The 12,753-nt window shown below is 38.6% G+C and overlaps 1 protein-coding gene across 1 annotated transcript in view; it reads left to right on the top strand.

Annotated features, from left to right (window-relative positions):
• Positions 1-12,753, top strand: part of SNX27 (sorting nexin 27) — a 65,934-nt gene that overhangs the window by 18,047 nt on the left and 35,134 nt on the right. Inside the window, 1 exon segment of the mRNA XM_047726460.1 lies at positions 7,314-7,545. Within this exon segment, the coding sequence (XP_047582416.1) occupies positions 7,314-7,545 (232 nt within the window).

Genomic DNA, 12,753 nt, shown 5'->3' with positions numbered 1-12,753 from the left:
GGTTCAGAATAGTAATTTTGTGTAGATGCATCCAAGCTTCACTTCTTTTGGCTCTGTTCGGCTTACATGTGATTGAATCTCTTATCTCAGGAGTTTAAGGGCAAAGTACAGCCTGATTGCTAAGACAATTAGTCAATAAACATATTCCCTGACTTGATTGTTTGCCTAAGTAAGATACCGAGGAGGCAGAGTTAGATGAAAAGGAGTCCAATCTAAGCCAGTCACATGCCTTAACTACAAATTAGAAAGGACATATCTTCACATTTCAGTAGAGTAGTTCCTTGTTTTTATAGTACACAACTGGGCAATGAACCAATGAAAAGTCAAAAGAAGTGTCTCTCTTCTGATGTGTCAAGGGTCTGTTTTTCTCCAACTTGGAGTCTTCATCCAATTTCTGTAAAGATATGTTGTGGACAGAGTAGGGAGGTTTAAAAAGCTTTGTGTAATTGAAGAAATAATAGGTATGTAAAATTTTAATAAAACTACTCATAGTTCTCGTCACTCTAAAACTATTTTCATATTTTACACATTATGCCTTTTCTTGGGCAAAAATATTTTATGCGCTCATAAACACAATACCCGGTATTTTGCATTTAACATAATATAAGAACTTTTCCATGTTATGTTGCATGTAGTCTTTACAGATATTTTTCTAAAAATATTGGTCCAGGGTGTCTGGGTAGCTCAGTCAGTTAAGCGTCTGACTCTTGGTTTTGGCTCAGGTTGTGATCTCAGGATGGTGAGATTGAGTTCTGCATTGGTCTTGCTTTCAGTGGAGAGTCAGCTAGAGATGCTCTCTTCCTCTCCCTCCCACTGTGCTCCATCCCATGCTTGCTCTCTCTCTCTCTCTCAAATAAATAAAATCCTAAAACTAAACAACTGGAAAAAGAATTGTATGACCCATTTGCTTGATGTACTTCAGTGTCTTTATTCAGAGTAATCTAAAAGTAGAATAAGGATTGTGTTTCACTCTGATGATGGACTCCTATTTCACATTTATAAATGAGGATATTGTATAATAATTTTTATTTAGTTTTATTTTTTTAAAGATTTTACTTACTTACTTGAGAATGAACAAGAGTAAGAGAGCACAAGCATGGGGAGAAGCAGGCAGAGAGAGAAGCAGAGTCCCTGCTGAGCAGGGAGCATGATGTGGGGCTTCATCCCAGGACTCTGCTGGGATCACGACCTGAGCCGAAGGCAGACGCTTAACTGACTGAGCCACTCGAGTGCTCCTAATTTTTATTTTTTAAGATTTAATTTTTTAAGTACTCTACACCCAGAGTGGGGCTTGAACTCACGATCCCAAGATCAAGAATCACTTGCTTAAATATTTATTTTTATTTTTATTTTTTAAAGATTTTATTTTTAAGTATCTATATCCAACGTGAGGTTTGAACTCACAACCCTGAGATCGAGTCACATGCCCCACCTATTGAGTCAGTCAGATGCCCCAATAATTTTTATTTTTAAATAAGTGTTATTGAGGTTTATATATGGTCAGATGCACACAGCTTAAGTGCAGAGTTTGAGTTTTGACAGAGGTATAGACCCATTTAACCACCACCCCAGTCAAGATACAGAATACTTCTATCATTTCTGAAAGCTTCCTTGTGTTCCTTTGCATTCAGTAGTTACCTGTGCCCCGCAGATAGCCACTGATAATGATTTCTACCATTGTAGAATAGTTTTCCCTATTCTGGTAGTTAAATAGATGGAATCAAATCAATCACAGACCCTTTTCTGTTACACTTCTTTTTCTCATTGTGTTTTTGAGATTCATCCATGTTGTTGTGGATATCAGTAGTTTGGTCTTTTTTATTGCCAGTTAAGAGTCCATTGCATGAGTGTGCCACAATTTTTTAAAAAATCTGTTTACCTTTTGATAGATATTGGGCTGTTTTTAGCTTTGGACTGTTAACGAATAAAGCCTCAGTGAACATTCAACAGCAGTTGTTTATAAGAAATTGCCAGATTGTTTTTGCTTTGTGCTCCCATCAGTAGTGTATGAGAAGTCCATTTCTTCTATATCTTGGCAAAAGTTGGTTTTATCCTCTTTTTTATTTTAACCATTCTTGTGGGCATGTAGCCATTGTGTTTTAATCAATATAATTGAAATCTATGTCATATTGCTTGCAGTTATAGGAATTTATTGTCTGTTTTTTTTACAGGCTGTCTCCAAGGGACTAATTGCCCTTTAATTACTTTTCGTGAATGTCACAGGCGGGGGGGGGGTGTCGTGTCAAGATAATATTCTGTTTACCACACAGAATGGCTCCTTGCTGTGGTACATTTATTTTTTTTTTAAATTTTTTAATTAATTAATTTATTTGACAGAGAGAGAGATCACAAGTAGGCAGAGAGGCAGGCAGAGAGAGAGGGGGAAGCAGGCTCCCCACTGAGCAGAGAGCCCAAAGTGGGGCTCGATTCCAGGACCCTGAGATCATGACCTGAGCCGAAGGCAGAGGCTTAACCCACTGAGCCACCCAGGCGCCCCGCTGTGGTACATTTAGAGATTGGCTCTGTCATATTTCCATCCATATTTAGTTTCAGTATGTACAGCTTCCTTCAGTATGTACACCTTCCTATACAAATCCTGACTATTTAGAGCTTTTCCCCCTTGCTTTTCAGAGTGTTTATATTAGCTTTATAATTTCCCCTGTTGGCTTACTTTAGTTGAACCGAAATCTTATCTAAAGCCCTGCACCTGGGTGGCTCAGTTGGTTAAGCATCTGCCTTCAGCTCAGGTTAGGATCCTAGAGTCCTGGGATCAAGCCTAGCGTGGGGCTCCCTGCTCAGTGGGAAAACTGCTTCTCCTTTTCCCTCTGACTGCTGCTCTGCCTATTGTGCACTCTTTTTCTCTCTGTCAAATAAATAAATAAAATCTTTTTTAAAAAGTAAATAAATAAAGCCACTCCCCTTAGCTAGCTAAAGGCCTCTGATAGGGCCAGATTTTGGTCTTATGTAAAAAATGAGAATTTTATTAAAATTATTAGGTATATTTTTATAATGCTGAAAATACAAAGTACGTTTTAGGTATATCTGATTATCCAGAGAAACAAAATTTGTGGATTGTTGGAGATTTTTACTAGCCTTTTTTCCCCTTATGCTTTATTATGAAAAATTTCAAGCATACAGAAAAGTTGAAGGAAATGCACACTGAATACCTGCATACCCACCACCTAAATTTTATAATTAACATTTTGCTGAATTTGTTTATTCACATACCTGCTGAAAATGTTTTGATAGTGTGGTTGAGCTATTCCCTTTCTTTGTAGAAGAACATAGATGAGTGGGAACCATTGGCCAGTAGTTTTTTTGTGGTATAGGACTATGTGGTTCTCTGATGCAGTGATATTATGAAGGTGATTCCCTTCTTGTGATGGGTCAGCATAGGTTGAGAGCTCAATCATTTATTTTCAAATGAATTCCAGCTACATTTTATTACAAAGACAGAAGACAGGCAAGGGAGATTGGTGATAGAAAGGATTTGTGTCATCAGGAGGCCAAAATGCTACTAACCTGCTTGCCCAACTGATAATACTATCACATGAATAGCTGTCATTTATTGAGTAGTTACCGTCTTCTAGAGCTTTATCTCACTTTAGTTCTCATTCTGTTAGCTAGGTATTATTAGCACCATTTTATGGGTTAGGAAACTGAGGTTCAGTGAGATTGGATAATTTAGCAGTGTCTCATCTGTTAAATGGCACAAGTGTTACTCAAACCCAAGTCTCTCTGACTCTAAAACCCATGCTTTGAACCAGAAGTCAACTGCTGGAAGTTTCCTTTATTGCAGAATTTATAGTTTACATTTATGTCTTTAGAATTGTCCAAATTGGGCCACACTTTGAGCTTGGTATGGTGGCATTCTTGTGGAAAAGAGGGTATCATAAACATTTTTATAATTGCAGAGGCCTCTTAATTCTTGAGGAGGGAGGATCCTTTTTGAAATTAAACATCCTGCAGTTTTTACTGACCTCATTTCATTCTCTGAAGAATGAAGGAATTTCCAGCCTTGTATTAAATTGTGGAATGTATAACATTCCATTTTTAGTAGAACCAAATAAACATTAGCAAGTGTGTTTAGAATGTGACAGTGATAGTTCATTCCTGTCTTTATTTATTTATTTAATTTTTTAAAAGAAGTTTTTGGGATGATAGCCAATTTGAAGCTTGGTCTTTCTGATAAAGAATTGAAACTTAAGCAAGCTTTCTTGCTCCCTGGCTCTTGGAATAAGCCCTCCTGAAGTTTCCCAGATGACTTTTGGGGCTTGTTTTTTGAGTGACCCAGGAACAGTGCATTCTAATGTGAAAACTGAATGGATGGTGGAAGTGTGCATTGAAAGCTGTAGTTCTTTACCTTTTTGGTTAAGAACTTTTAAAGGTTAAGAACTTTTTTTTTTTTTTTAAAGATTTTATTTATTTATTTATTTATTTATTTGACAGACAGAGATCACAAGTAGGCAGAGAGGCAGGCAGAGAGAGAGAGAGAGGAGGAAGCAGGCTCCCTGCAGAGCAGAGAGCCCGATGTGGGGCTTGATCCCAGGACCCTGGGATCATGACCTGAGCCGAAGGCAGAGGCTTAACCCACTGAGCCACCCAGGCGCCCCAAGGTTAAGAACTTTTAAAGCCAGTGGAAGCTGTGCACCCCATACTCACGGTGAAAAATACGTATATGCACAAATATAGTTTTACAGACAAATGATATAGGTGTTCACCAACCCCCAGCCTATTGACAGAATACCCCAGATTAAAGATACCTTAAAGGAGAAAAAAATGGGGAGCTGAAAAATAAGATTTTAGTATAGTTAAACTTTTTTCATAAATGTGTGTTTCATAAAATTGCTTATACTAACATAAAAATCTTGTTTTAGTGTCCAAGGTGTTCAGTCTCTAAAGTGAGTTTTCCCTACTTTGTTAAAAAAATTTTTTTAAGGGTATTCATGAATAAGCTAAGATTCCTAAGGGTAGATGAAGTTCTCTATGTTGATTTCTAAATTTTTGCTCTTTTCAATTTCTTCTACCAGCAAAACATGTTCATACAACTACTGATAAGGCTAAAGATTAGATGAAATCCTTTGACAATTCCCAACTTTAGGTTTCCATTTCTTCTTCAACCAACATTTCTTCAACAGCGACGCAATACTTCGTTCTTTTTTTTTTTTTTTTTAAGATTTTATTTATTTATTTGACAGAAAGGGAGATCACAAGTAGGCAGAGAGTCAGGCAGAGAGAGAGGGGAAAGCAGGCTCTCCACTGAGCAGAGAGCCCGATGCAGGGCTCCATCCCAGGACCCTGAGATCATGACCTGAGCCAAAGGCAGCGGCTTAATCCACTGAGCCACCCAGGCACCCCACAATACTTCATTCTTTTTTTTTTTTTTTTTAAGATTTTATTTATTTATTTGACAGAGAGAGATCACAGTAGGCAGAGAGGCAGGCAGAGAGAGAGAGGAGGAAGCAGGCTCCCCGCTGAGCAGGGAGCCCGATGCGGGGGCTCGATCCCAGGACCCTGGGATCATGACCTGAGCTAAAGGCAGAGGCTTAACCCACTGAGCCACCCAGGCACCCCACAATACTTCATTCTAATGCAAGTATTCAGGTGGTGTTCCTAGCGAGTTACATGTTTCATTACAGTAATCCTCATAACAATCCTTTTAGGGGCTTATTATTGTCCCCATTTTACAGATGCAGAAAACAATGCTAAGAAAGGTTAAATGACTTAGTAAAGACCAGTGCCTGCACTAAAGGTAGGGCCAAAAATTTGAACCCATAGCTTCAAAGCTCATTTTCTCTCTGTTTTACCATCTGGCTATGTGATGAGAGTTGATCATTTTTTCTGATTACTAGTTTGACCTGATCCAGATCTTAAAAGCCCAAATTTCCATCAGTGGAAGGGGTGCTTTTATTTTTTTCTATAGCTAGCCAATTGTAAAATTACTGAATTTTTTTGTGTGTGTATAAGTTAGACTTTAGGTTGTGAAAGGTCTAGAGTGCTGAATTTACTGATTAGATTGTTAAACCCCAAAGGAAGGAGGTTTAGCAGGGTGATCTCCTGCCTGTTCTGTTTATATAAATGGATGTTTCAGATACCAGAGTTTGACAGAGACAGTTCCAGTGACTGGAAAGTTTGTGGAAGGCTTGTTACTAAACTTAGCATCATTTTCAGGAAGGAAAAGTCCTAATGGTTTGGAACTGAAAAAGAGCTTAACTCTAAAGGGAGTAGATAAGCTTTTATCACAAAACTGAGTAAAGGCCAGGTGTCTGTTTCTTAACTCTTGGGGGATAGCCATGAAGGGAACCTCCAGCTCAGCTAGCTGCCTTGTGGTTTTTGCTGAGACAGCAGGCAGGGTCAGCATCGTGGAAAGGTAGTTCAGTTTGCTGAGTGAGTTTTGTGACACTCAGCATCTTTCTTGACAAAATTATTGTCCTTCCAAACCTTGTACTTTTCCTAGTTGCAGCCTTCTTATCCAGTGAAGCAGGGAGGAGAATGAGTAGGTTGATTTACTATATAACTTTAGATGTAGGTTCTTTTAGTTTGAACTGACGACACAGGGCTTTAAGTGAGATAGCACAGAGCAGAAAGAAGAGTAGATAGAATGCTAAGAGCGAATAATTGATGTAATTGGGAGGACAAAAGTTGGTTCAGATAATGAAATTTCAAAATTGCCTTTTTAAAAACCAAGTGATAAAAGAAATTATTTATATGAAAATATATACCACTTAACTCCCAAGGTGATGAAACTTGGTATAAAGGAAAATTAAATTGACTGATTTGGAGTTACGGGATAGAATCAGATATAAATATAAAAATTATTTTAAGTCATACTTTTGAGTCTTTACAAACTAAAGGAATGCATTTTGTAAAAAAAAATTTCTTCTTACAGAAATTTTAGGAGGTTTAAAAAGAGCTAAGTAGAGTTCAAATGGCAGTATTATTAAAAGGCGTTTTGGGGGGGAAAAAAGGCGTTTTGAATGTACTGTATACATGCTTGGTTAGGATGAGGAAATTAGCTTTGAAAGCTTTGTTTCCTCTGCAGTTTCACCGTGTGCTTTTCCTGAAGCTCTGTGTGGGATTCTAGCATAGAGGAAGGGCAGGCCCTCTCACCTGTTTCCATTTTTTCTCCCTGCCATAAGTTCACAAATACTTTTTCATGTTATGATCTATAAAAATAATAACAGCTTTTCTAGAACCAAATTAATCTTGATTTTATGGTTCAGACTGCATGACAGTGGGGGCAGGAGGGTGGAGATACAAGATGTTTGGACCCTTCTGGTTTATGGGATTTCTTTTTCCCTTTTTCCCCTTAGGAACGGCGTGAATGTTGAGGGGGCGACACACAAGCAGGTGGTGGACCTGATCCGAGCAGGCGAGAAGGAATTGATCTTGACAGTGTTATCTGTACCTCCACATGAGGCAGATAACCTAGATCCCAGTGACGACTCGTTGGGACAATCATTTTATGATTACACAGAAAAGCAAGCAGTACCCATATCGGTCCCCACATACAAACATGTGGAGCAGAATGGTGAGAAGTTTGTGGTGAGTGTCAGCTCAACTCAATCCTCAAAACATTTAGCTTTTGTTTCCCCTCGATCTTGTCATTTATGATATATATTAGAGCATTAGAAGTAATCACCACAACTTTGATCAGTTTGTCTACCAGCAAGATGGGTTCATACATAAATAAAAGATGCTGATTATGATTTTTGCAGTGAGTAAAGTACGGTAATGGAGAGGATTTCTATTTCTGTTTAAGTATAATTCCACTTTCTTTCCAGACAGTTTTAAGTTTGTATTCTGGTGTTTTGTAAACGTGTTTAAGTTGGTTTTGTTGACTTGTTTGTTCTTTTATTGGTTGCCATATATCTTTGCTAATAGCAGTCTCTCACTTACTATTGACTCTGTAGAGCTATAGAGCAAGGTTAATTTCAAAAGATGGTGTTTTCTAAAACAGTTGGGAAATACAGAATTTGTCCACATCAGAACCTACAAATGCCCTGCACTCCTTTCTACATTTTGTTCTTTTTCGTTTTCTTTGGTGATACTGGTTGAATGATTAACTTGGGTTAAAAAGCAAGGTCCTAAGTGTACTCTGACTACAGTTCTCATGCACTGTTCTATATATTGTCAACCTGTTACTGTTGTAGATGTGCAGGAAAGCCCATCTTGAGTTCTGGGTGATATGTGCCAGCCCCTTTTTTGAGTGCCTTGCTTGTTCCTCAAAACCTGATAGGGGCTGGTAGCCCAATATACTTATTTTTTCTCTTGATTGAGGTATGCTTTATTTGCCTTTGATTATTTGGGGAGTGTTGAAATAATGAGAAATTCATTATTCTTTGTAGAAAGTGCAGTGAGTTCTGTTAGATATTGGCAAACAGACCATATGTGTTTCAAGGTGAACTGCTGACTAAAGTTGTAGTCTCTGAAACTGGGATTTATTCCCTGTGTAGGAATGAGCCACAGGACATTTATGGTAAATACTTTTTAGTGGAGAGATAAGAAAAGCAAGCAGAGAAGCCAGAAAAGTTCAGAAGGATCAAATAATGTTCAACTGCGTCTTTAATTTAGCTGGTGATGGTAATCCATATAGCGCAGCACAGTTTATGTCAGCCTGGTCTACGGATTCTCAAGCCTTATTCACAAAGTTTAGAGTTTTGTGTTTTGGAGGTGCTATACTTTGAATTGCAAGGCATGTAAAAAGTAGAAATCAAGGTCAGCTCCTAAAAGTAGAGCAGATTCGATGTTGAGACCTTTTGGGAATTACCTGAGACCTTTGGAACCTCTGTAGACTTTAGAAAAGGAATGAAACTACTAATTATCCCTTTTAAGAAAATCGATATTATTGAGCATAATTTACCAACATTAACATTCACCCAGGTTAAATGTTCAGTTTCATGAGTTTGGATAAATGTACATAGTTTTTTTTTTTTTTTTAAGATTTTATTTATTCATTTGACAGAGAGAGATCACAAGTAGGCAGAGAGGCAGGCAGAGAGAGAGGAAGAAGCAGGCTCCCCACTGAGCAGAGAGCCCGATGCGGGGCTAGATCCCAGGACCCTGAGATCATGACCCGAGCCGAAGGCAGCGGCTCAACCCGCTGAGCCACCCAGGCGCCCCTAAATGTACATAGTTTTACAATCACCATCATCACTATCAAGATACAGAACATTTACACCACCCCAGAAAGTTCCCTGGCGACCCTTTGCAGTCAGTCCTCTCCTTATAACACCACCCCTGTCGACCACTGATCAGCTTCCTGTTAGTATATTTTGCCTTTTCTCAATGTCCAATAAATGGAATCATATAATAGTATTATATATATATAATATATATAATATGTAATATTATATAATAATATAATAATATATATAATATATAATATAATATATATATAAAATAATTAGTTTTTGGTATCTGGCTTTGTTCATTTTGTTCATTTTTTTAAAAGATTGATACATGTTGCATGTATCAGTAATTTGTTCCATTTAATTGCAGTTAATTTTTAATTGAATAAATTTACTACAATTTGTTTATCCAGTGGCTTTTTGATGCTTGTTTGGGTTGTTTCCAGTTTGGGGCTATTATGACTAAACCATGAAATAACATTAATATATGGGGCTTTATGTAGATGTATATTTTCATTTCTCTTGAGTAGCTAGAAGTGGAATTGCAAGGTCATATTGTAAATGAAAGTTTAACCTTTTTTTTTTCTTTGAAGTTTTTATTTATCTATTTGAGGGAGAGAGAGCAACCGAGCACAAGTTGGGGGGAGGGGAAGAGAGAGAGAACAGGGAGAAGGACAAGCAGACTCCCCACTGAGCAGGGAGATCCATGCAAGGCTCAATCCCAGGACCCCATAATCACGACCTGAGCAGAAGTAAGAAGCTTAACTGACTGGGCCACCCAGGTGCCCCTAACCTTTTTTTTTTTCTCCCCAAAGATTTTATTTATTTTTTTGAGAGGAGCAAGAGAGGGAACAGGAGTGAGGGGAGGGAGAGGGAGAAGCAGACTCCCCTGCTGATCAGGGAGCCCGGTGTGGGGCTTGATCTCAGGACCCCGGGATCATGACCTGAGCCAAAGGCAGATGCTTAACCCCCTGAACCACCCCAGAGCTTATTTTCATGTCCTTAGTGGCCATTCTTACATTTTCATTGTTGAAGTGTTCCAACTTTTTCCCCCATCTTTAAAAAAAATTTTTATTTATTAGAGTGAGCATGAGAGAACGAGAGGGGGGAAGGGTAGAGGAAGAGGGAGAAGTGGACTCCTTGCTGAGCGTGGAGCTGATCACAGTGCTCCATCCCAGGACCCCAAGATCATGACCTCAGCTACCCAGGCGCTCCTCCCATTTTAAAACTTAAGTTTTTTATCTTATTTTGTTGCTAAGAGCTCTTTATGTATTTGGAGTCCTTTATCAGAGAGGTGTTTTGTAAAGTATTTTTCCCAGGCTGTGGCTTGCCTTTTTAAAAATTTTTATCTATTTAAAAGATTTTATTTATTTGAGAGAGAGCATGAGAGGGGGTAGGGTCAGAGGGAGAAACACACTCCCTGCTGAGCAGGGAGGTTTATACGGGCTTGATCCTGGGACTTTAGAATCATGACCTGGGCCGAAAGCAGTCACTTAACCAACTAAGCCACCCAGGCACCCCTTATTTTTATTTTTAAATTTTTTTGTCATATGTTCAATTAACCAGCATATAGTACATCATTAGTTTTTTTTTTTTTTTTTTTTTTAAGATTTTATTTATTTATTTGAAACAGAGAGAGAGATCACAAGTATGCAGAGAGGCAGGCATAGAGAGAGAGAGGAGAAAGCAGGCTCCCCGCTGAGCAGAGAGCCCGATGCGGGCCTCGATCCCAGGACCCTGAGATCATGACCTGAGCCGAAGGCAGAGGCTTAACCCACTGAGCCACCCAGGTGCCCACATCATTAGTTTTTGATGTAGTGTTCAACAATTGATTAGTTGTGTATAACACCCAGTGTTCATCACCCCCATGTGTCTCCTTAATACTCATCACCTGGTTACCCTACCCCCCAACCCCTCTCCCTTCTGTAACCCTCAAGTTCCCAGAGTCCTGAGTCTCTCATGGTTTGTCTCGTCTCTGATTTCTTCCCATGCAGTTTTCCTCTCTTCCCCTGTGGTCCTCTGTGCTATTCCTTCTGTTCCACATAGGAGTGAAACCATATGATAATTGTCTTTCTCTGCTTGACTTATTTCACTTAGTATAATCCCCTCCAGTTCCATCCATGTTGATGCAAATGGTAGGTATTCATCCTTTCTGCTGGCTGAGTCATACTTCATTGTATATATGGACCACATCTTCTTTATCCATTCATCCGTTGAAGGACATTCTTTTTATTTTATTTTTAACAGTATCTTTCAAAGAACAGAAGTTTTAAATTTTGATGAAGTCGAGTTTGTCTGTTTTGTTCATTTATGGATAATTCATATTCTAAGACAGTTGCCTAACCGAAGGACACAAATCATTTGTTTTCTTGTAAAGGTTTTATAGTTTTAACTCTGTTTTTGTAATAACTTTATTGAGGTGTGATTTACATACCAGCACTTGTACACCTTAAGTGTATATAATTCAGTGGTTCTTAGTTCACAGAATAGTGCAGCCATTACCACAGTTAGTTTTAGAACATTTTCATCCCCTCAGAAAGGCAGCATCCTCCATACCTCTCATCTCCCTATAGATCTTTCTGTCTCTATAGGTTTGCCTATTCTGGACTTTCCGAATAAATGAAAATCGTATGTGTTCTACAGGGTTTATCCATGTTGTGGCATGTATCGGCCAAGTAACATTCCATTGTTTGGATATGCCACATTTAATTTATCTCTTCTTTAGTTGATGGACATTTGGGTTATTTCTACTTTTTGGTTGTTGTGAATAATACTGTTTTGAGTATGTGTGTTGTTCCAGGTTTTTAATAAATATCTTTATAAGTATTACCTTAAATAATTCAATATTACTTCTCGTATAATAAAAGACGTTTACAACAGTATATATCATTTCCTTCTGTCATCCTTTGTGCTGTTGTTGTCATACATTTTACTTCTATATGTGTTATAAATTCCATGTTACTTTGTTATCTTTGCTTTAAATAATTCAAGAAATGAAAAATAAGGAAAGGGTTTTTTTTTTTTTTTAAAGAGTTTATTTATTTATTTGTCAGAGAGAGAGCTAAGCGAGAGCTAGCACAGGCAGACAGAGTGGCAGGCTGAGGCAGAGGGAGAATCAGGTTCCCTGCCGAGCAAGGAGCCCGATGTGGGACTCAATCCTAGAACGCTGGGATCATGACCCAAGCCAGCGGAAGGCAGCTGCTTAACCAATTGAGCCACCCAGGCGTCCCTTTTTTTTTTTTTTTTTTAAGGTGTATTTATTTGACAGAGAGACAGCAAGAGAGGAAACACAAGTTGGGGGAGTGGGAGGGAGAAGCAGGCTTCCTGCTGAGCAGCACCCCCCACCCCCCCCACCCCCCCGCCATGCCTGGGGCTCAATCCCAGCACTCTAGGATCATGACCTGAGCTGAAGGCAGACGCTTAACGACTGAGGCACTCAGGCGCCCCAGGAAAGAGCTCTTTTATAATAATTTAATCACGTATTTACCATTTATGGTGTCCTTCATTCCTTTGTGTAAATTCAGTTTCCATCTGATATCCTTTTCCTTCTGCCTAAAGAATTTTCTTTAATGTTCTTATAGTGCAGATCTTCTGGCAATGAATTTTCTTAGTTTTTGTTGGT

The sequence above is a fragment of the Lutra lutra genome, chromosome 4, assembly GCF_902655055.1.
Source record: "Lutra lutra chromosome 4, mLutLut1.2, whole genome shotgun sequence".
In the NCBI taxonomy this organism is placed as follows: Eukaryota; Metazoa; Chordata; class Mammalia; order Carnivora; family Mustelidae; genus Lutra; species Lutra lutra.
Note: the sequence above shows the minus strand (reverse complement) of the source record. Positions and strands in the feature narration are given on the sequence as shown.